Source organism: Tripterygium wilfordii, chromosome 17 (assembly GCF_013401445.1).
Source record: "Tripterygium wilfordii isolate XIE 37 chromosome 17, ASM1340144v1, whole genome shotgun sequence".
NCBI classification, from domain to species: Eukaryota; Viridiplantae; Streptophyta; class Magnoliopsida; order Celastrales; family Celastraceae; genus Tripterygium; species Tripterygium wilfordii.
The window spans coordinates 12,965,307-12,988,890 of record NC_052248.1 but is presented as its reverse complement, the minus strand read 5'-3'; the positions used below and the strand labels follow the sequence as shown (position 1 = coordinate 12,988,890).

At 36.9% G+C, this 23,584-nt stretch overlaps 4 protein-coding genes and 1 long non-coding RNA gene across 9 annotated transcripts; all 5 read right to left on the bottom strand.

The window, feature by feature from the left end:
- Positions 1 to 2,162: 2,162 nt before the first annotated feature.
- On the bottom strand, positions 2,163 to 9,927 carry LOC119982687 (DUF724 domain-containing protein 6-like). Of its 5 annotated transcripts, none has more exons than XM_038826174.1 (9): positions 9,226 to 9,927; positions 8,070 to 8,483; positions 7,097 to 7,675; positions 6,220 to 6,307; positions 5,927 to 6,144; positions 4,427 to 4,535; positions 4,209 to 4,313; positions 3,201 to 3,371; positions 2,163 to 3,128 (listed from the first exon to the last, which is right to left on the bottom strand). In XM_038826174.1, the coding sequence occupies exons 1-9, from the start codon at positions 9,682 to 9,684 to the stop codon at positions 2,431 to 2,433; spliced, it is 2,841 nt and encodes a 946-aa protein (XP_038682102.1). In that variant the 5' UTR covers positions 9,685 to 9,927; the 3' UTR covers positions 2,163 to 2,430. The 5 variants fall into 5 exon arrangements, with proteins under 5 accessions (XP_038682102.1, XP_038682105.1, XP_038682103.1 ...); XM_038826177.1 differs by having other exon boundaries at positions 3,201 to 3,362; XM_038826175.1 differs by having other exon boundaries at positions 6,220 to 6,304.
- LOC119982689 lies at positions 3,529 to 4,202 on the bottom strand. Its single transcript, XR_005464436.1, has 2 exons — positions 3,972 to 4,202; positions 3,529 to 3,852 (listed from the first exon to the last, which is right to left on the bottom strand). It is a non-coding gene; the product is annotated as an uncharacterized LOC119982689 (long non-coding RNA).
- Positions 9,928 to 10,229: 302 nt separating the features above from the next.
- Positions 10,230 to 12,253, bottom strand: LOC119981960 (probable pectinesterase 53). The gene is made up of 5 exons (XM_038825098.1): positions 11,910 to 12,253; positions 11,569 to 11,746; positions 11,098 to 11,304; positions 10,761 to 10,999; positions 10,230 to 10,462 (listed from the first exon to the last, which is right to left on the bottom strand). Exons 1-5 carry the CDS (start codon positions 12,251 to 12,253, stop codon positions 10,315 to 10,317), a joined length of 1,116 nt encoding a protein of 371 aa, XP_038681026.1. The 3' UTR covers positions 10,230 to 10,314.
- Positions 12,254 to 17,343: 5,090 nt separating this feature from the next.
- On the bottom strand, positions 17,344 to 18,582 carry LOC119982138 (transcription factor MYB108-like). Its single transcript, XM_038825344.1, has 3 exons — positions 18,265 to 18,582; positions 18,016 to 18,145; positions 17,344 to 17,934 (listed from the first exon to the last, which is right to left on the bottom strand). Exons 1-3 carry the CDS (start codon positions 18,428 to 18,430, stop codon positions 17,424 to 17,426), a joined length of 807 nt encoding a protein of 268 aa, XP_038681272.1. The 5' UTR covers positions 18,431 to 18,582; the 3' UTR covers positions 17,344 to 17,423.
- Positions 18,583 to 18,977: 395 nt separating this feature from the next.
- Positions 18,978 to 23,481, bottom strand: LOC119981959. The gene is made up of 2 exons (XM_038825097.1): positions 23,365 to 23,481; positions 18,978 to 19,343 (listed from the first exon to the last, which is right to left on the bottom strand). Exons 1-2 carry the CDS (start codon positions 23,479 to 23,481, stop codon positions 18,978 to 18,980), a joined length of 483 nt encoding a protein of 160 aa, XP_038681025.1.
- Positions 23,482 to 23,584: the final 103 nt, after the last annotated feature.

Sequence of the window (23,584 nt, the reverse complement as noted above, 5' to 3'; positions counted from 1 at the left end):
ATCTTAGCAGTCTCAAGTCCAACTCCAAACCACCATTCTCCTCTGATGGTGTTTTGATGCATGAGTTGCAACTGGTTGTAATTAATTGTGTTTCTCAATCAACTGTGCATCTATTCATTGGGACATTGTGCCCACTTCTCTTCTGTGGACTCCCATTTTGAATGGACGCAAACCTAACTCTTCAATTCCTGCATTTAGAAGCTCAGATGGACTGTGCTTGTCGTTTCACCCTCTCTAAGCGGTTTGATGAATGATAGAATATTAATTAGCCACTGTGGGTGGTTTGGATATTGACAATGCGTGCTTTGAAACCATTACTAATCTAAATCATGTTGTTATCCGATGTTTTCTCAATACGAAAATTCGTAACAATTTTGTGATAAATAAATATGTAACATTTTATTGGTTGAAATTATTATTAGTGAATATTTTCGTGTCATATAAATAACTCAATAAAAAAATTCTAGTGCACTGTCCCAGGAGTCCCGCTGCTTAATTGTGCCCTCCGTAAATTCACATTCTACGTGTGAGAGTATTTCAGTAATGAAACCACTTAAGTGATAGTATAGTTGATGAATCTCTTCGGGGTCAAATCGTATGAACTCGGAGAGGTTATGAGTTCAATTTTCATTATGAACAATACCCTTGTAGTTATGCATTGAGTTTTGGCCTAACTCTCTATATTATCAAGTGAAAAGCTTCTATATGGACGGACATGACAATTGAGTTTAAATTCATATCGGATATCCAAATGGCACACTTTTGTGGTCTTCAAAGTAAAAGCAAAGAAATGGGCAATGGGGAATGAATTGCTGTCCTAAAAGTTATTGAACTTCAAATAGTCCCCACTCTCCGAATCCTAACTCTAATGAAATTAAATGTAGAAATTGTTGGGGGGGACTCAATAAAGTGGCTAAAGTGACTGAACATAGAGTCGGCAGGTTCAAAACGGAAGGGAATATTTATGAAACAATATGCCCTAAATAATGATGGTCAGTTGTCCTATAAAAAGCTTCAATTCATGCAACTGACTATTAAAATCCCTCAACTACACTTGGTTGAGAGATGGGTGTTAAATGACTAAAATGCCCCTCACAAGAACCGTTGGATTGAATCATTGTAAGCCGTTGGATCGTCAAAAAACTCTCTTTTTAAAAGTAGTAAGATCACTTGTCAAGACAGATATCTATCCATTGCTTGGAGCTTATCTATTATTCTTGTGTGATGGAATATGATACATGAAAGAAAGTGGATCTTTCATAAAATAAAGCATGCACTTGGTTTATAGCTTATAGGTTGGAGTTATATTGGGCGGGCAGATGAATTAAATACATCCGCTAATGGCTTTGTCAAAAATACACATCATAGTGATATTGACGGGACTGAACCAAAGGTTCACACGAATTTATTCTATTGAATTGTCTATGAAGTACTTAAGCTTAAAAACCACGTCATTTGTGTGAGAAGAGATGGACATTTGTTTGTATATCACTTAGTTGAGTTATGACATTATGATGTGGGACTACAAGTCTTAACATTTAATTTAAAAAAAAAAAAATTCTATGGATTTGTGTTTTCATTGTCTTGATATTCAATTTTGTTGTTTCTTTTAGGTAGGGGTGTAAACAATCGGTTATGATTGATTTTTTGATACGAATTTAATCGAAGCGACAGCCGGTTATCGACTGTTATTTCAATTATGGGTCAGTTCTATCAAAGAAATATATTTTTTTTGTGAAATAACCGATCGATTTTGTTATCGGTCAGATCGTTTATTCAGGCTTCTCAACTCTCAAAATACCTCTCCCGACCGTCTCTTTAAAGTAGTCAAGCTTCAACCACCATCCTTGACTAACAAGTCCATGAATCAAAATAACAAAGCTATCAAGCCCTGAACTGAACCCAATTCAATTCATTCCATCTTGTTCCAAACTCATAACCTCCCAACTTGCAACTTAACCTTATCTCTACATTGTAAATGGTTCATGTTTCCCTCTTCACATTTTTCCTTCACACCCCATTCCGTTACATGACCTTTACCAGAGAATTTGAGACTAGTTGGTCAAGCTTTGCAAACACAGAATTCCACTGGCGATAAGATTTTCAACAACATAGTTTGCCTCCAGACTTTTAGATTGGGGGAGTCAATAGCCATAGGGTTCCACTTTTGCTAACAAAAGGTCTCCACTCAAGTGAAACTTTCTTCACATACAAATAAAACCTGAGATACATTGCTAAACAGCGCGTTAACGTCTGAAAGACTAGATATAGCTAGTTAAACAGAACACAAAGGTAAATTAGTGATGCAGAAGTCGAACGTACCTCCATACGCATACCATTCTACTTTTCTTGTTAATTACAAATCTAACATACACCATATGTACATTACTTCATACCAGCAACAAAACGAAGGGCGAGGAATGTGAGTGATCATGGCAGTTTCCAAGAGGCAGTAGCTTGTTTCTGAAAATCAGAGCGGATATTCTGAACGCAAGAATTTGCAGCTTCCATCTCTGACTGTAATTTGGCAATCATATCATCTTTCACCACCTTCTTCGACTTTATTGCCTCAAGTTGTTTCTGCAACTCACTTAGCTTCCTTTCAGTCTCCCTTGTCTCCTCATCGAGTCTTGTTGTCTCTTGAATATGCACTGTCAGTTCCTTCTCAAAGTCTCTGGAACCATTTAGCAACTGCACATGCCCGTCTTTCATCGACAACAATTGACGAACACGATCTTTTAATCCCAAAACATCAAACCCATACTTTTCCAAGTCGTCAAGTGTTTCGAGAGTCCTATTGAATATGCTGCTTGGATAGTCAATTTGCAACGTTGATATCTTCTCAAACAAACTAGCAAATGTTACCATCATGCCAATAGCAGATCCTTCTCTATGCTCTTCTTTACATTCAGCTAAGGGATAGAAGTGTGGCTCTTGGGGCAATATTCGGAATACTTCCATTGATTCAATGGTTTGCCAAACTGACGACCTCTTTACAAAAGGCGAGCATGCAGTACTATATGGTACACTGTCGTCTACCGTCACAAAAGGAGAAGATTCTGGTGCCCCATTAAGTTGTCTTTCTCTCCTTTCCCTCCCTCCATTGTCAACCCTACCAGAGGATAGTCCTGGACAGAGAACAATTACAATCAAATACCTACATACATGAGGAAGTACAACAAAAACAAAGAGAAACTTACGAAGCTCATCGAAACTTGTTGATGAATGATTCCCGCCAAACCAACTTGATAAAGGTTGATCACCATCAGTAATATCATCTGAAACTGCGGTTATAGCAATGTCCACTTCTTTTCTCGTGCCATCTTCTTGAGAAACTTCAGCAATTCCCAGTACGGGTGCACCTGGAGAGTCTAGAAGCTAAATCCACTCAGTTCCCACTATATAACCAGAAAACTCGTATACAACAAATGCATGCATAAGTATATGTCTCCTCCTCTTTGGCTACCTTTGTCATTGTGCAAACCAGATAAAAGAAAGAAGGGAAAAGCCAAAAGCAGGGTGGCAGGGTTTCTGCTAATTTTTATGCCATTTTACTGAACTGATATTACATGGTTCGTAATCAGCAACATTGGAACCACCTTCCAAAGAAAGAAAAGAAAAGGGCTGCACAGAAAGACTATTTATTTTTATTCCCCAATTCACTCTCATTGAAAGAAGCTAAATTACATCATTTCTACATGCCAAACTTTCCCTAGAAGAAGCTGCATTGTTGCTCCAAAGGACATTCTTTGCACACAGACAAAAATGATGTAGCAGGACTGCTGGTAAAATAGATTATGAGGTTTTATTTCGTGGACTGACAAGCCGTTGATGTGTAAGAAAAAATATATCCTGCAATTTACAGACAAGGAAAAAAGCATGTGAGGGACTCTTCACAATCTGAATTCCTGCAATTGAATCATTCTTAGCAAGGAAAATCATTCCCTTTACTCAAGAAGACAAATACCGACCTTTTCGTTGTTTATCTACTCGTCTTGATGATAGCTTCTCGACGCACCCTTTTTATATAAACGAAAGACTATTATTTGAGAAATGTTTCATTCAACATTCTCTCTTTACCCCAAGGGGCATTTTGATTATATAGCTTCATATGTTCTCAAACATTGCAAGATGACACTATAAACATCACAAACTCACAGAGTAAAGCTGAAACAAACTTCAGACAATCAGCCACTTAGAAGTCCCACCTATAGAATCCACCTGTTGGAGCATTGGCACTATAACCTCACTAAATACGCAATCCTCTGCCTCTGTTTCACGGATATCATCGCCAGCTCCCTGCTGCACTTCACCTGGAAATCATCACTATACAGTAATTTGACTGTAGTTTAAGTTATATAAAATATCCAAATTCCAAACTATTCGGGACAAAAGATTTGACTGTAGGTTAATTTATATAACATACCAGCCTCTTTAATATTCGGCTCAGAGACAACTAACTTGCACGGTCTTCCTCTCTTTCTTTTCTGACTGCCTCCCATACTCTTCTGTGGATTAATTTTCAGCACGAGGACCTATAACACAAGTACTAGAAATATTTGTTCAAGTATCTAACAGAAAAATGATCCACAAGTTCGAGAGCCTCCCTCTCCACAATATAAATACCATTTCAGGAAAAGACCAAGGCAAGAGACTAGTAATGCTTGAAACTACAAGCAGGTTGAGTGAGAACTGAGAACCAACATGTTTACGACAATACGAAAAGAGCAAGAGAAGTTGCCTACATGTTGGAAAATATATATGTTCAATGATTAAAGAATCAAATGGTACAAACCTAGAAGCATGGATATTATTTTTAACGACATATTTTCTTATTTCAGAAGGTTGTGTTTAGGTTTTTTTGAATGAACAATAAGAAATCAATTTTTCCACAACAAAAATTTTCACTTTCAACTGGTACTTAAAAACAGTGTCACAACTTAAAATGATACCCATGACAACAGGTACCATCTGAAGTATGAAATTCCTCCGCAAGCTAAGTGCAACTGACACCGTTAGTTTCCCATTTCCAAACACGTTCTAAGATTATGAAAACTTTAAAACCCAAAAAATTCATCATCTATTAACCTGTTAGGAGGTGCTGTGACACAATATGAATTAAACAGCTTTAACGCAATTACAATTCTATAATAAAGTCTTCAAGTGGCTAAATTAAACTAATGAGAGCTCCTAGGAACTCGAATGTAAGGATTGATGAGGTGAGAAATATGGTTGATGGGGAAGCCATATGGGATGTACAATTTTTCAGAAATGCATTTCTTCCTTTGGAAACGAACTTGGAAAAGGATATTAACTGTAGACAATCTAAAGCGAAGAGGCCATACTTTGGAAAATAAGTGCTTCCTGTGTAAAAAGAATGAGGAAAGTGTTAACCATATCCTTCCCCATTGTGATTGGTAGACACAGATGGGTTCGGAAAGATTTCTGGGCATTAAGTGTGTTGTTGCGGGAAATGTCAAAGAAGAGCTGAAGACCTACGCAAGCCTCTCCAAGGTGAAGAATCTGAGTGATCTAGTTCAGCTTTTGTCTCTGGTTACTTGCTGGACAATCTGGTTGGAGAGGAACAATAGGTGCTTAATAACCTCTGTTTTTGGTATCCAGGGTCGGATCAAGGGGGTATAATGTTAGAGAAACAATTCTAAATCTTGTGTGGTTTTTTCTCTTGTATTAGTCTTTTGGAGGCCATTTTTTGGCCCTTCTGTACTCTTTTGATGCATTGTCTTGGTGCCATTGAATAAAAAAAATTTCCAATCAAAAAAATAATAAAATAGAGCTCCTAGTCTAGTCCAAAATAAAGACATGCCAGAAAAAAGGACTTGTTAGAGCAAAGGGAAGGTGCAGAAAAAGATTACAAGGAGGCTAAGCAAATGGCCTCGAGAAAGCTTTTGCAAGTCCCAGAGCTTACCGCACTCTTATCTCCTGCCTGATTATTTTTCTTCTCATTCAGATCCATCTTTAGCTTCAATGGTTCCTTACTTTGAAGTTGAGAAGAATTCTCAGCTTGCAAGTCCCTAATTCCTTCGGCCTTGGAAGCACAAATGAGAGGGACCCCGGGATCATTCACTTTTGCGCTATCTTCATTCATATCCATAGAAGCAATATGTCTTTTCCTGTTCCTCTTACCTGAACATTTCATAGCAAGTTTCTATCATACAGAACACACAATCAGTGCAACTAACGAATAACAAAGATAAATACCCGCTACTGAAACAGGCGTTATATTTGACTTTGATTTTACAGCTCGTTTTTTCCTTGTTGCAGAATGGATTTTCTGATACTTTGCCTTCTGCACCAGTAAATAAAAGTGTCATCTACAAGCCCACAAAAACTGAAAATTAAACAATGATAAACAAGTCCTTTATTAGTAGTTTCCAAGTTTCATTCAATATATTTTGTGATGCATGCCATATACAATAACATGGACCGATGTGCGTTAATCAGAAATGCATCGAACAAAAGTGCAGTTGGAGAAAAGCCAGAACCAAAGATCAAAATGGGAACACTTACTAATGCATATATTGGACCACTAAGAAAACGAGCCTAATGAATCGTCATTGCCAATAAATAATGAGATGTAGAGAGAGAAAGCATCCACTCAGATTGCTTCAATTCAAATATTGGTTTCTTTGAGTTCCTAGATAACTCATTCTAAAACACCTTGCTCAAACTCTTTCTGTAACCGATTAAGAAACACAACTGAGACAACAATTAACAGATCCTATTCTATAATACAAAAACAGATTAGTGTGTTTAGGCAGTAAAATTCCATAATCAAGCTAATTTCTCACATAAGACTGGATACAACTGTGCCAGTGTGACAATATTTAAAAAAAAGCAAATACTAAAATGTAGACGCAAAACCCAACAGTTCAAGATGTGATACAATGATATGAAATGAAAAAATAGGTTAATGGTACTACTAAGTCAATCTTTACAAATTCTCAACTCTCATGTGAAACTTAATGAAATAACAAATCTAGAATGGTGGTACTGCCATATGAATGCTTACATGTTTTTCTCATATTCAAAAGAAAAAGATAAAAGAAAGCGGAATATATGGAGCACTGATGAAAACCTGACTCACAACATTATTTTCGGAGAAAGAGCTCTTCGGTTGAGAAAAATCCCAACTAACAACTGCAGGGCTTCTAGAGAATCTCTTAACCGAACCACCTTTGTTTGGGGTGGTGAAACCATGGGTTGTATCTTTAGTTAACATTTCAAGAGGGCTCTTCTTTAACTTCAATGCTCTAGATAATGGAATCTCTTCATAATCTTCTTGCATTGGATCTTTGCGAGGTTGTGAATGCATATAATAACGATTAGGAGCTGCAATCCTAAACCTTTTCTGGCTGGCAGGCAAACAATAGGAAGGGGAGTTTTCAGAGCCAGCAGCAGGCTGCTCCATCAGTTTGCTCTCTACGCTTGTGGAACGAGGATTTTCATCTTCAGCGTGATACTTGAAAGCACCTGTCATTTCAAGTTGGGCGTCAACCTGAGAGTTGCGGAAAGCACCTGCCATTTCAAGTACAACAGCCACCTCAGAGTTGTGGGAAGCACCGGTACTTTCAAGCTGAAGAACTACTTCAGAATTACAGTTACTGTTCAAGGCATCACAAGATTGTTCTAGACAATCAGGAACAACGAAGATTTCCTGAAAACAAAGGTACACTCAACACCATTAAGCTAAAAATAACACACAGTAGTTATAGTAAGGACCAACACTAAAACTCAGAAATTGGAAATGTCCTCCACAATTGAGATTCAAAAACTAGATGTGAAAACACACAAATGCCAAACAAATAAAGGGAGAGCAGAACTTTTGTATCCTCCCTTTTATGACCACATAATAGATCAACAAATAGTACTAAGGGGGAAAGAATAGGGGCATAAACCCAACCTGACTGAGAAGAGCCCATAGAGACCAAGGGGGAAAGAATAACAAAAGTTACAAAACTACACAAGACCTGATGAAGATCAGGTGATCACCAAACAATATGAGATACAAATACCTGCTCATAACAGGTGCACAGTTAAAGAAACTATACCTTGGACGCACTGATCCATTTCCCATCAATCCATTCAAGATGAGGCCTTATGTCTGAGTGACTGAACTCTTTATCCTCATTAACTTGTTTAAAGAATACAATGTACCTCCCACCAGCAAGAACTTTGGTAATTACTCCAGCCCGCCAACCAATACCATATGATGTATCCACTTTCTCCAGTAACTCATAACTCCTATCCAGATAACAGGGAGGCATAGGTCTAATATGGAGCAAATCTACATAAATTTTTACTGCATCCACGTCCTCGCCATATTCTGTGTTATACTTCACCAAGAAATTGTCGTTGCCATAATCTTTAATAACAATTGCAGGGAACCACACATCACAAAGGCTAGGGCTATCAGGATTTACTTCCACTGCTGCCCCAGAGCTAAAAATCGAGTCTGCCACTTGCTTCAAAAATAAAATGGCGCAATTCAATCACTTATGGCAAAAATTCATTACGATAACAGTGACTATATAAATAGTGTAGAAGCAGAATGAAAGACATGGTTTAATGGACTTTGTACACGAAATATTTGAAGAACAGTTATTTAGCAAAAACAAAATTATAAGAACATGCATCCTCTATTTGCGGAAAAATAGAATCTGGGGCTGCACTTCGTTACCACAAAGGGGTTAATACTTAATTCATCTTCTAAAGATAATTGCAAGATCAAGTTCTACTTTTGCAGACTCGTACGTATCCAATGTAATGCTGATAAAGATGGCTGAGATAATTGTATAAGTAATCAAAATGAAACAAAAAAAAGTAATGCTAAGCACGTAATCTAGTAGGTAATTTCCATTGGCAAACCGGTAGAATGCATATCACACAAGGATCCATGGATGGCTTTCAAACCGCAAGAAGCTTAAATGCGGAGGATAAACCATCATAAGAACCAGAAAAAACCTATAAAGCAAAGATCATTAAGAAAATTTCAGAAACTTCAGTATCTGACCACGCATTGAGAAGGAAAAAAAAACTGTATCTGGCGAATCATCTAATCAACAACTTTTGCTCACTGCAGTTTACATAAAAGCAACAAACTCCATTTACTGAAAGAATCAGCAACTGCATGGCTATAAATCCCCAAAATTAACCCATTAAACAAGACATGCACCTCAAAAAATGATAGACCCACAAGAAAAATACCTCTTTCACGGGTCGGAACCAGTTGCCAAGTAACCAATTCCAGTGCAACCTCAGATCTCTACCATCGAAATCAATAACATCTGGAGGGTTATCAAAATAGACTCTGTACCTGGAACCCTCGAGAACCTTCTTTACAGTACCAACCCACCACCCGTCACGGTACCCTGCATCAACGATTTCATTTAGCTCAAAAACCCGGCAGCCACTTTCTTCTTCAGGCGGCAAAGGCCTAATGTGAGCAGGGTCCACATGCTCAACCAAAGGACTGGACCCGTCTTCCATGAGCAAGGCCTCGTATTCAACCAAGACTTTCTTTTTCTTCTTGTAAACAGATTTAGGAGACGATTCAAGAATGCTGGCTCTGTACCATGCGCCTTTGAAGCCTTCCTCATCGTTGCTTACTTCCACCTTTGTGCCTTTACCGAAGAGTAATCGTTGATCTGAATCGAAACCCACCATTTTCGAAGCAGAAAACCCTAGACGACAGCTCAGAGAGTCAGAATTCCTTTTCAACTTCAATGAGTCGCTGCTTTTATGAGAGAGAGCAGTCAGCTGCTGATACTACTCTCGGGGATATCTTTGGCTTGGCGGGATTGTGGTTAATGGCTTAGTGCCTGTGCTTCCTTTTCTTTTATTACAATGTTGTCATTCCCCATGTCAGAACTCGTTTCACGTTATTTCAATCCAAGACAAGCGTCTTGTCTTTGTTTATTTCCCTCAGAATCCAAAACTCTGCGATGAATGGATAGAGGTTTCCATTGTAAAACAATCCATCTTTGTGTGATTCATGTACTACGACAAATGTGATCACTTTTCCCTTGATAATTCTATGAACAACTCACATCTTGGGTATGTATAGGAACTAATCAAGGCAAAATTTAATCACACAAGTTTGGAAAAACACTTGAAAACAAAGGCATGGCATGAGTGAAAAACAACACAAATTCTTGACAATATATAATATTTATTACATTATTTAGGGTATGTCATAGTTGTTGGAACAAATTAATAATCAGGCTGCTCATGCATTGTAGTTATGGTAAAAATAAATAATTCATAAAAGAGCTACACAAGAGTTCTCAATTAGGTCTAATATATAAGCCAAGTATCTCCATCCACAAAGTAATCCCCTATAAAAGGTTTTGCCTCTGCATCTGTCAAGTTTTTTGACCATGGCACCCTCCCTGTTAAATTGGATCCAGGCCCTTCACATTTGTATTCCCCATAATAAACCGTCCTGTAAATTAATTAAACACCATCAAATTTACATTAATTTCAATTAATTAATAAAGTGAGTGACATATATATAGGGTTCCTCACATACGGAAGAATCCCTGTTAACAGACAGTTTAATGATCTCAATCGTTGGATTTAACCAACGATTGAGATTAAAATTTTATTCGACCAACGGATTTTAGAGAGAAAGATGGATGTGAGCAAACATGGGTTTTAGAAATCAAATTTTAATCTTAGTTATCGGTCAAATTTAACGGTTGAGATTAAACGGTTAGTGTATATATATAAAGTGAACTTACGAATGATTTTTTGGATGACCACCCATTTCACTCCATCCTTTTGGAAGAACAATTTTGTCCATAAACGTGTAGGAGAACACAACCCTTGAATAATCACCCCATGTTCTTCCAAGATAAATCAACCCACTCCCTGTAACCAAACAGTCCTTGAATGAAAACCCACTTTCCATTGTAGCGTTGGACCGGTTTTGGGCCGTCAAAAAGCCCATCTTGTCCGCAGTCGAATTCAACACGCACTTCTGCATTCATTCAAACATGGTCTACATCTTTAATCTTGGACTGGGCTTCCACTACTACTACTACTGGCCCATTAAGGCCCAAAAACAGTGAATTTTACCTCATAAAGGGACAGTGCATGGCCACAAATGAAATCAACAGATCCTTGGATATAGCAGTTATTGAAATAGTGCATGCCCTTATGATCATATAGAGTGTCTTGTTTACCCAGAAATGTACAATTGTAAAATGCTGCCTTGTTCCCTGATATACGAATTGCAGCAGCTTGTTGTTTTTCCGATCCATTTTCATAATGAGGAGCTGTGTTCTGCACTAATTCAACGCTATAACAACCACCCAAAACAATCAACCAACGAAAATGCTAAGAATTCCAGTGTTTTTTGTCCTAGTTATCCCAAATGCTGAGATGTAAACACATGATATCAATGTGAAATCGTGGGTCCCATCTCAGCATTTGGGATAGCTGGGACAAAAACACTGGGATCCATAAGACTGTTGCCGAAACAACGACAAATATAGATGCAGCAGCTTAAAGATGTTTTGAGCTTTTGATTTGCTCAGATTCATTTACCTCAAATTTCATGTTTATGGCCACAAAATAATCTGCACTTGCAATAACAGAGGCACTATTGAGTGTCTTGTTAACAATTTCTGCGGTGTCATTCCAACTAATTGTTGGTGGGTTTTCTGACCCTGAATCCCCAAAAAATGTAATAAAAGGCTTGTCTTTGGTGATATTAACCTTTTCTCTACAAAATGAAAAACAGAGTAAGTGATCAAATGCAATGCCATTCGTCATCATCCAAACGTTTATCCCCTAAAAGTTTAGGGTCGGCTAGATGAGACTATGAGAACATTACCGGAAATGCAATGCCATTGAAAGAATAAAAGTTAAAATATGATAAAATATACCTGTAGAGGCCTGGTTTGATATTGAGAATAACTCTCCTAGTGTTGTGTTTTGGAATGCTGGCAATAGCTTCATTGATGGTCTTGAAATCACCAGTCCCATCCTGACTGACAATTAATGTCGTTTTCTTCTTCTCAGCATTCAACAACTTGTCATCAAGGTTGGGGCCTTGATTTGCTGAGTTTCCTCTCATCGTTGTCTTCCTCTGGTGGTTCTTGACATGCCAAGAAATCCATCTGTTGTACTCTGCTTCAGTGTCTGCAATCCCTGAAGAGAAGTTGAAATACTGGCACGAGAGACAAACAATAAAGAGAATGTTAGGGAGATGAGAAGATTTTGAATCCATGGCAAGACCTGCATGTATTCGTTGTTGGGGAATTTAAAATTGCTATCAACTAACTTATATTGTTGAAATTCCCTGTCCAACTACACTATTGTTCGCTTTAGACCACGGGTCCGCACAGATTTGTCTTTAATGGGTCATTGTCATTGGTATTTAGGTCTAGAAAATACATTTACATTGTGAGAGGAGATGAGCTTTACTTATAAAGCACTCGGTCAATCGGTTGTGTTATGCTAGACCGATGTGGTATTTTAGTATTGACATTCCCTCACACTTGTGAGCTGTATTATGTCAGACCTAACAAGTGGACACATAGAGACTCGTTCAACTAAACCGAGACTTTACTCTGATACTATGTTGAAATTCTCAACTCAAACATATTAGAGATATTGTCCACTCTGAATCACGGACCCACACGAATTTATTTTTCATGAGTTATCATCATTGATAGTTAAACTCAGAAAACGCGTCTACAAACTCATACAAAATACCATATATGACCAAACAAAGAAAATCAGAACAACAAAACACACACGCGGTTGATTTTAATTTTGGTAATAAATAAAAGAAAGATGACCCGAAATTTGGAAAAGACAAGGTATAGAGGAATCGACAGTATATTAGAACCAATCGTACATATATATATATATATGTAGAAATATTTACTAACCCTTGGCTTTGCTATATAGAGCACTACAAAGTTGTTCACATGATAAAATCAGGAATTAATTCATAGAATTGGATGGCTGGGACCTTCAAATCAAATAATTGTTAGGTGTAGTGCTTGATGCTGCCAGTACTGTCCCCATTATAGACTTATAGTGTAGTTTGTTGAATATAGAGCTAATGTGGTAATGAATAGCTGTATCCCATCCCAATTGAATTTTTGAAAGTTAGTAGAAATGGCTTGTTCACATGAATTAGTTGTGGTGGTGTCTTGAAAATGTCCATTCTATTATAGGGTACCCAACATGGCCATTATAACTCACACCTTGTACAATGCACTAAGCCATCCAAATATCGAATTGTACCAAAATTACACTCCATTAGAATGATGACACTTGGCACTAGGATAGCCGAGCTGACACATTGACCGATGTACCGAACATGCTCACCCCGAGCTGCCGATCAAGATTAATCCAAGGCGATGGGCCGAGCAAACGACACTTGAGGTGTGTGGATAAGCCGAGAACTAGCATAATCACCACGGAAACCCATGGTGACCGAACACCAAGGGGATCTGAGAATTCTAAATGAGACTGACTCCAATTAAGAAATTAATCAAGATAAGATTCACCCTCCTCAAAACCCGCCTAAGAATCGGGAAGGATGATATCTTCTCCTACCAAATTTATAGTTCTCGAACTTATATATAAGGAGACCTCTAGTGTCAGGTAATGGATCATGAATTCTGAAACCAACATTCTTAATTGCTAGAACTTGAGAGCAAGAGTTTCGAGCACTCCCCGCTAAAAGCATTCGAATTGACTTGAGTGTCGGAGAGGTCCCCCGAGAACAAACTCAAGACCCCTTATGGCTCATGTTTTTTATTGTACATGTCACCTCATCAGATCCAAGTAGACACTTTCTGACGTTAGTCCGACCATCTGATACGTCACTCAGATCAAACTAGTTTTGGACGTCATGAGCAATGTTTTAACCTAACCGATGAAGTATAAATTGGGTCACTCAAAAAGTCGTGAAAGGTATCATTGGAGACTATCTTAGGTATATCAAAAAAAAAAAGAACATACAAAATTCATTGACCTTAAAAATAGCGAATTCCTAGATACATAAATCGTGAACGGCAAGAAGCAAGACAAACGGTTGCTATGTCATTATGGGCCACGCTTGGTTAAGGAGTTAGGCCCAAGTGACCGGCCCATACAGGCATACATTAACAAGTCCTTGCGTAGGCCATGTTTTGATAATAGTTAGGCCCAAGTGACCGGCACGTACACAAACAAGTATTTGGTAGTCCACTTGCAGTTTAGCGGGGAAGTCTGACAAGTTTGTTATTTGGACATCCGATATGCAGTAACCTCGAGTCATCAGGTCCATGGGCACAAAAAGTTTCATCAAACAACATAGTAAGTTGGGTCAAAAGTCAGAGTGTGACCACAAAGATATTGTTTTCAATAAGAATCGAATTCGTGAGTCGCGACCTTCCGAGTCTATACGGTTTAGTCCTTAGAGATTCACCACTAGACTATACCGACATCATACAAATTTGTCATTTAAACATTCGATATGAGCCTAAACTAGGACCGTTAGGGTCGCGCACACATAATTTTTGCACCTGACACCATGTAAGTTTGGTCAAAGCACAGTGCATGGCCACAAAGATCTTGCTTCCAGTGAAAATTGAACTCATGACCTTTCGAATCTATATGATTTGCCCCAAATACAGTCCTAGACTATCACCCAAGTGGTTATGACAATTCTAATCACTTTGTTAACTCTAGAAATAGTTTTTTAAAAAAATTGGGATGACTTTTATTTCAGTTGACTTTTGAAAACAATTTAACTAAACTGCTAAAAGTTAGAAATGGAAACTCAAATTTCAATGTTTTCCTAACACATTAAAAACAAGTTTTTTCTCCAAACCATTTTGTCTAACTTGATGGACTTCTAGTTCAAATTACCAATAAATAAACAAGCAAGTTTTCTTTTCTTGTATAGAAAAAAGTAGAAAAAGAGAAAACAAAAAAACAAAAAAAGAAGAAAACTACAACCACTAAAACTTATATAGTGTGTGTTTTCTATAGAATTCAGATGACGTGTGAGTTATTTGTTGAGTCAGGCTTAATCTCTGAAATTGATATCGGCCAACGAAGAAGCTGATGGCCCATAATTGGATTGTACAATATCAAGAGTAGCATTTGTCTATAATGATTTGGGATGGACCCATTTTAAAAGAGACGTATAGAATGCAAACGTAAGTGGTGACTTCATTTGTCTTATACAAAGTCTTCATTCTTCAACTATCCCCAACTAGTCGTTTACTTGATTAAAAATATAAGTGGATACTCTTTCATCTAGAAAATTGGCTACTTTTCCATGTGTTTTCTATGGGTCATACGTCCGCCCTTCAAATTTCAGAGTCAGAGAAAGCTAAGTACATACGGCTGCTAATACTTTCTAATATTATCAAGAAATCCACGCTTCCATATATACCAACAATATTGTCCGTTTTATGTTTTCGGATCTCAATGATATATCGAGTATGCACGACTTTGTTCTTCCTTAACCCAATAACTATAGGTCGAAGCCCAACTCACTAAGTCAAAACCCAATAACTATAGGGTTAAGAAAAGGTTTTGTTAGTTGTAAGGGGTGGACTTTTGCCCTTGTTAATCAATCGGTTAGTATTGTCCCAATCATTGTGGTATTGAGTCGTAACAAATATACCCTTCTTGTATAAACAATCATGTCTCTGTCTTGAGCTATTGCAAATTCTTTGGTTCTCATTTGGGGTTGCACTCGAATGGAGTTTCAATCGAGCAGTTTGGACTCGAGCTAGATTAGCCTATGCTATATTTACCGAGCTTGAATTGAATTCGAATTTAATTAGTGAGTCCAAACTCGAGCATGACATGATTTGGTTCACACTTGAATTATAATTATACAACTCAAGCTTGAATCGAACTCATTTATCAAGCTCAAGCCCTAATAATTAATATAGCTCGAGGGTTTGGTCGGCTCGGCTCGAGTATAGCTCATTTACGATCCATTTTTCCCCAAGAAAATGAAAATTCAGTTATTTTTTTCCCAATGTTTTCTGCTCTTTGTTGCGTGCACTGCACTACATATAAAAATATGGTCTTTAATGGCAATTTGTTTGAAAATGAAGCTAGCATAACAATTAGTATATTGTGGATTGATTCCAAGTTGAATAATTGGTAACCGGCTAAAATTATTTTGTATAAGAGAAGTGGGAGCATGTCAAGACTTTTGAAGGGAAAAACCCATTTGTTTCAAGGGTTGCGGCAGTTACTGCTGCTTCAGTAGAGGAAGCTCTCTACCAACCGTTGAATTTCAAGCATCTCATTTCTCGTACTAACCCCTCACTTCTCATACACTTATTCAATAATGTCAATGCCTCCATCATCATTCTTCACATTTTCCTAACATCACTACAACTAAATTCATATATAAATATATCCTTTTAATCACCGAGAAACGATACCAAACAAAATTGCCATTTGGATATCTGATATATATGAGCCTAAACTCAGGCATACCACACCCATAGAGATACATGGCTAATTAACATCAATAAATGAACTGATATAGAATCTCGAGTACCTGGCCAAACTGTTAAAATTAAGTCTTACATTGATAAAAAGATGTGTGATATTCCTCTTTATAATTAAGCGCATGCCCGCTCTTAACAATCAATTAGGCATTTTCTCTAGTTTGATGAGTTGGGCTTAGTCCACTTGTTAGGTTTGGGAGAAACAAAGTCGTGCATACCTGATATATCCCAGGGAATCAGACAACTCAAAGTGGAAAAAATAATTTGTTGTATGGAGGTGAATTTTTGACATGGTATCGAAGCAAGCGGACAATATAATTAATTGTATGGGGTGTGAATTTATGATACAAACCACTAAAATAGCTAAAGCAGCGATAAATCCCATCAATAAAATGGGTCCTATAGGAAGTCCATCTATTCCAATCTCCTGTAAAAACCAAAAGAAATTGACCCACTTATAATTTCCCATCAATTGAAAACGTAGGTCACTAAAAAAAATTCTAATACGCATATACATCTAACATATCACATACTTATTCTATTTCCTCCCAAAGGCTGAAAGAAAAGTAAGGAACCTGAGGATATGGGAAATACTACAAAGATTGTTAACCACGGTTAAGGAACTTACGGATATCGAAAAGACTACAAAGATTGTCAATCAAGATCACTTGACGATAAATTAAGTTGAGTCAAAACTGAATACGTGCATGACATGATGGCTTAACACTTACAGGGGTTGTTTGTTGTTCTTGGTTTCACATACACAAAAAAAAAAAACAAAAACAAAAACAATGTGCAAAATATATTGGTATTTAAATAATAAGTTTAGAGTGAGTTGATGCGTGACGTTAGTAAATTCATTGGTATTATTATTTTGGTGCTTTTTAATTGGAGCTAAGCTAACAATCATAATCATCAATTGAAAGCGAAGAAAATATTATCATCATTCCATATACTCTCCAATGACTCCCCTCCACCTAACCACCCCTCATTCTCTTGCCGATCCATTAAACCCACGTTTTCCGGGTATGATCCGAACCCGTTGTAACCATAATAATTGCCGGGTGGGTTGTAGCAATCAGTCATATCCGAGAATTGGGTGTCCAGTGAATAATCCGAAGAAGAAGCGCCCGAATTCTCCAACCCGGGGGGATTCCGATTGGTAGGATTTACAACGGTACTTGATGACTGGCTTGGGTCATACTTGGAACCGACGACAATATCGGGTTGGGGCGTAGAAGTTCCGGACCCGGCCTGTATCCGCTCCATTAAACGGGGCATCCAGACGAACCGCATAGCGTCTCTGAATTCTTTGCTATTGACTTCACATTTGAGCTGCTTGGCCTGCTTCTGGACTCTGGTTCTCCAGTAGTTCTTGATTTCATTGTCGGTTCTACCAGGCAAGCACTGGGCTATCTTTGACCACCTGATCAACAATACCCAGAAGTCAAAACTCGTAAAATTAATCTCACAGAATTGTATAATATTGAAATCCAAAATTACAGACCTGTTTCCCCATCGAGAATGGAGTTCAAGAATCAGTAATTGTTCTTGGAGGGAGATGTCGCCGCGCCGAACATTTGGTCGTAGATAGTTCAACCATCTCAATCTGCAACTCTTGCCAGTTCGTTTCAGTCCTGCGCTCACATAAGACCGACAATTCAATCAGAACTTTTAGGAGGGGTCAGTCAATCTTTAATCTTTTTTTTATATATTTATTAAGAAAATCGCATATAACAGATTACTATATATATACCTGCACATTGAGCCAAAGAGTTCCAGCGGCCTTCGCCGTGGACGGTGATGTAGTTGACAAGCAAATTGTCTTCTTCAACAGTCCATGGACCTTTTCTTACATCCATGATCTCTTCTTCATTCCGATGATCACTTGAAGAACTTAAGTTTCTTGCATGCAAATCCATAGTCAATGAATGGACAAAAGTGTTTTTGATGAGAACAGAGAGAGAGAGAGAGAGAGAGAGATGTTGTTAGTTCGATGGATATGGTGGTTCAGAATATGGTCATGGGAAGAGACTATATACAGGGAGAGGTGAAGAAGATAAGGAATGGACCGACTTTTGAAATTTGTTTTCTGATAATAAAAAAAACAAACAAGTGTTGATTAATAAATCACCCGCCAAGTAGACATCGTTTTTTGCTTTTGCTTTGTGGGGGGCTTTGACCCTTTGACTTGTCAATGTTTCTTAATTCTTTCACACCCACACACGTGTTTAGGACGACGACTTCACGTGTGTAAAAAGAGTCCATGGTGGCATGGTCTTCGTGAGGGATGGAGTACAGCCTTTTTAGTATAATTTTTATCGTGCTAAAATCTAATATTGAAGAACACAACATATTTACATGGTTCGACACGTACGACAATAACCTACGTTCACGCGTAGCAGAGATCGAATTATGTTATGGAAAAAATTACAATGAGAAAACAAAGTCTCTCTCAAGAGTTTGTTCTCACAATCTCTCTCTATATCTTGCGATTCTCACGATTACAAAATAAAAGTTCTTGCAACTCCTATTTATAACAATCTTAAAATTCACGTTAGTTACTTTTTGTCGAGTGGCTATGGACCTCGCTCGAGCAACGAACTCTCTGGTCCTAGGTCTATCATCAATGCGCATGGTAGCTCGAGCGACAAGCTCCCTGGTCTCTAAGCGATGTTGCACTACATGGGCCGCTTCATACCTCGCTCGAGAGATAGACCTCTTGTCGCCCATACTAACACTTCCGCGCAATAACTCTACCAAAGGAAATCCTATTAGAGGAATAACTTCCGGAATACTTGTTACTATTTTTACTACCCAATAGTCAATTTCGTCCTAAGGCAAGGAATAAATGGTAAGCACCAATTTAAGGGTGATATTTTGAGAGTCTCTAACATTGTTCTTTATATATATATATATGTATGTCTATTTGGTGGGTTTTCAAACGATGTCGATGTGAAGATAATGAGAGACCAAGGTTTTTATTTGTCGATTTGTTTAATTGGAAACTGGAAACTAGTAGCCCATATTGTCTCATTAAAATAACACTTTGTTTGGCTTTGAATTAAGCACTACAAAGTGATGCTATTGGTCCTTACTATAATATGTTATGGACGACTAAGAAACTAAAGATCTACAAATTAAAAATATAAAATTTGTGGAGTTACCTAAGATTCGATCAGACGACCACTTGATCGATATCATTACCAAAGCAGTTTGCAAGTTGACTGTTCGCAAATTCGTTGAACATGTGTGACATCTATGCATCAACTTGAAGTAGGGTTATCCAACTTAATACATACACCAACTTGAAGAAGTAGGGTTATCCAACTTAATACATTATTTTAACGTTTCTACATGGAGTATTTTATATTTATATTACATAAATATCGGATATTTATATAATATATTTAACTATATTTATATTTACAATATAAATTTGTTTATTAAATATATTGAGTAAAAAAATTTATATTTAGACTTAATAAGTTAATTGCAAATGAATAAATTATCCCTAAATTATGTTAGACTTAATAAATTAAATTTATAATTAGAAATATTATAATAGAATTAAATAAATAAATACAAAATATATTGTAATTATAATTAAATCAATAAAATAATTAAAAATACAAAATATAAAAACAAAATATGTTTTACACAACTTAACCGCTAACAACAGTTAACAGCCTTATCAAACACCTTACAGCTTTAAACTCAATTTTTTTTTACAGCTTAACAGTTAGCGTTGAAAATCAACACAACCGCTCTACCAAACACACACAAAGCAGACATGGTAGCGTGACATATGGATGTAATTGCAGTTGACTATGATGTATGATTAATTGGCCACACGTAAGTGTGTAGTGTGCTTTGTAACCTTAGTGGAACCCTTTAGAGATCGAAATCAAATGTTAGATCTTGATTTCATAGGGTTTGATTTATAGATCTTGTAGGTTTGGACAAATTATATTGTATAGATGGAGAAATTATTCTCAACAGTAAAAGAAGATCTTTAGCTTAATCGACTAAAACTGCTATTATTGGTTTCAAATTTTGCCACCTGTGAATATATATGTAGCGGTCCAATCCACGTCAATCACCTTCTTCATTAATCTTCCATCAGGAAAGACTTCAAGTAGCTAGTAAAAGAATCAATGAGGACCATCTTTTGTGTGATATATACAATTATATGTGTGTGCGTGACGTATGTAGATTCGAAATGTCATGCGTTCGGATCTCACCAGGAATAATATGTGGTAACGTGTTAGACTTTGATTCAACTAATTCTGTTGTCAAGTTGAAAACTTATGTGCGTACAAACCTGATGACCTAAATTTAACCCATATAAGATGTCGATAATGGTGTTATCAAAAAAAAATGTACGTTAATACTCTTCTTGACATACGTGATGTCAGCTCAATATAAGGATTACTATTGTTTAGAAAATCTCACCCCTCACACCCCACTCACATACATGATATATATTGTCCGTTTTGGGTTTGTCGGTTTCCGTAGATACATCATATCCGCACGACTTTGTTTCTCCTAGGTCCAACAAATGAGCTTAGTCCTTCCAATTCACTTAAACCTAGGAAGAAAGCTGCATGTATGGGAGAGGGGACTCACTCTTATGAACCCGTTCATCGATTGGCCTTACCAATCGATGTAGGACAATAACAAGTCATGACAACTACTTAACCACGATATCATTACTCGCCCATTTTATTCTAAATCGGATTGTGTAAATTCAATTTGATTTGATGAGTACATTCAATTTGGGTGGTGAAGTCGTGATTCACTTTGACGATTGTCTGTGTTTATTATTTTGGGGCAACTCTCGACTGATCTTGAGCGTGTGTTTGACTATTTGGCCGGGATAAATGAATAATTAGTGCCATCATGCACGGAATTTATTATAGAAATTAATAAACGTCAAACATGTGACAGACTATGTGAGGGAAATTCAACTCTTGGGTTTGACAAGAAGATCACCATTTCGCTTCCAATTTTTTGGGTAACCGAGAACAAAAATACCGGACTTGTCTATTTTTTGGATAGTCAAGTTATGTTTAAACTCGAGCCTAATAGGTTGTGCACACAAAATGTCGATAAATAAGTCAGGCCGAGGCCTAATGTGAAACTAAGAGGGCTAGATCCCAGTTTAGTTCTGCTTCGCTCCAACGTTTTTGTTCAATACTAATGGGCCTCTAAATATTGAAGTGTTAGTTGGGCCTTACTTATGGGCTTCGCAAAAGCAATATAAAGAGACTTTGATGCCATGTTTCTTGGGCCTTCACGTCACGAGCTTCACTATGGCCTTTTTGATAACTCTCGTTTTTGAGCATTTATTAATATAAAAGATTCACATAATATTTTCAAAAATTTAAAGACATCAATATAAGGAAGTTACTAGGGTTGTAAAAGGGTTGGGTCGGGTCGGGTCGGGTTTATGCTTAACTCTCATCCGACCTTTTTACTATAAGGGTTGGGTCGGGTATAAATGGGTTAAATTTTTCAAAAAATTCGTTGTATATTTTTATTCAAATCATCAAAAAATCAAAGACCATTAAGTATACATCCATATTAAAATAAAGCACAGTTACTTTATAATTTCATTGAAACAAAATATTAATAAATATTATGCCCATTATTAGTTACAAAATTAGAAATCCAACCATATTAATAATTTATCTCGAGAATAACAGTCTAGAATATTAGATTCATTTTTATTTAAAATGATGTGTTTCAATTAAAAGGGTTGGATCTGGTTAAAAGAGTTAAATTAATATGAAATTCTTATCCGACCCATAAATAAAACGGGTTACTACATTTAAAATAAGACTAACATTTAAATGAAAAGGGACCATCAATGCAATGAAAATAAAGGACACCATAGAATAACAAAAGATAAGTTCTCTCGTTTGGGAATATAATAAAAGGAAAAGATTTTTTTCTTTTTTAAAAAAGTATGCCAACATGCATGTAAGACACACAAATATATATATAATCAAACTCGGACAACTAGTTGGTGTAACTGTGTAAGTCTCTCCTATATATCTTTTGTGAATGGGAAAAAAAAAATGAAGGAAAAAAAGAAAAAGTGTGAATAATGAAACATATATATCTTTCGACCTTTTTATATGGAATAAAACTTTTATAAAATGTAATTTCTTTATCTCTATGTGGGGATATACATATATAGTAGTGATCATGATTTGTTCTCCTTCATTTGACAGTCTCTATTGTTTGGAATAATTCGACCTCTATTTCCCTTTTCTTTTCTTCTTCTTTTTTTTAACTTTTCCCATTAATATTATTGGCGATAAAAAATAGAATTATTATTATTATCCTGATGAATAGAAAATCTCGAATGATTTGGTGTTGACCAAGGTGGGTTAAAAATTCATAGGCCAAACATGTCAATAAATATTATTCTCTTCGGGTCATAGTCTTGCTTCGATATCATGTTATAAAATATAAACGAAACACTACAAATAAATATTGTTTGAATTTACTTTTCTTGGGTCGTCGTCATTGGTTTTTAGGCCCATAAACGTGTTGATTGTGTGAAAGGTCCTTGGTATTTGTTTATATGCCACTCGATTATGTTATGTCAATCCGATGATGAGAGAGAATAAATCTCGCCAATGTGAACCATTAGAATTAGATAACAAATAGAGGTCGGATTGGTGGGCGGGTCTAATTACATTGAAACATTAGCACAAAAAAGCAGAGATGTGTAGAGACCATTAAAGGAAGCTGGTTCACTCGTTAAATTGTCTTGTAATGGAAAAAAAAAACAAAACTAAAAAGTTATGGCTGGGCCCCGCTTGACAAGTGGCAAGAACTTTACCCAACTAGAGCTAGAGGAGGAGATTCTAGCTGATCCCCTGATGACATGGCAACGTCCCGTGAGGTTTTGAACCACAAATCCATGCGATTGGAACCTTTTAGAATCATATGCTTTCATAGCCGGCTCCAAGGGGAGGCCAGACAGGCAGTCGCCTAGGGCCTCTCATGGGGGAGGGGCCTCACTTTTTATTAAATTGTATATCTTTTTAGGTGTATATAGA

What these genes read in the sequence shown, in the direction of transcription:
- LOC119982687 (XM_038826174.1), bottom strand. Translation starts at nt 9,684, where the DNA reads ATGGTGGGTTTCGATTCAGATCAACGATTACTCTTCGGTAAAGGCACA. An exon ending in GCCGAATATTAAAGAGGCTG is followed by an intron (nt 4,314 to 4,426) that starts GTATGTTATATA and finishes GATGATTTCCAG; the next exon opens with GTGAAGTGCAGCAGGGAGCT. An exon ending in AACAAGTTTCGATGAGCTTC is followed by an intron (nt 3,129 to 3,200) that starts GTAAGTTTCTCT and finishes TTCTCTGTCCAG; the next exon opens with GACTATCCTCTGGTAGGGTT.
- LOC119981960 (XM_038825098.1), bottom strand. Translation starts at nt 12,253, where the DNA reads ATGGATTCAAAATCTTCTCATCTCCCTAACATTCTCTTTATTGTTTGT. An exon ending in ATGCACTGTCCCTTTATGAG is followed by an intron (nt 11,000 to 11,097) that starts GTAAAATTCACT and finishes GAATGAATGCAG; the next exon opens with AAGTGCGTGTTGAATTCGAC. An exon ending in GGTCATCCAAAAAATCATTC is followed by an intron (nt 10,463 to 10,760) that starts GTAAGTTCACTT and finishes ATTAATTTACAG; the next exon opens with GACGGTTTATTATGGGGAAT.
- LOC119982138 (XM_038825344.1), bottom strand. Translation starts at nt 18,430, where the DNA reads ATGGATTTGCATGCAAGAAACTTAAGTTCTTCAAGTGATCATCGGAAT. An exon ending in CTCTTTGGCTCAATGTGCAG is followed by an intron (nt 18,146 to 18,264) that starts GTATATATATAG and finishes ATGTGAGCGCAG; the next exon opens with GACTGAAACGAACTGGCAAG. An exon ending in CATTCTCGATGGGGAAACAG is followed by an intron (nt 17,935 to 18,015) that starts GTCTGTAATTTT and finishes ATTGTTGATCAG; the next exon opens with GTGGTCAAAGATAGCCCAGT.
- LOC119981959 (XM_038825097.1), bottom strand. Translation starts at nt 23,481, where the DNA reads ATGAAAGCATATGATTCTAAAAGGTTCCAATCGCATGGATTTGTGGTT. An exon ending in CCTCCTCTAGCTCTAGTTGG is followed by an intron (nt 19,344 to 23,364) that starts GTAAAGTTCTTG and finishes TCCTTGCCTTAG; the next exon opens with GACGAAATTGACTATTGGGT.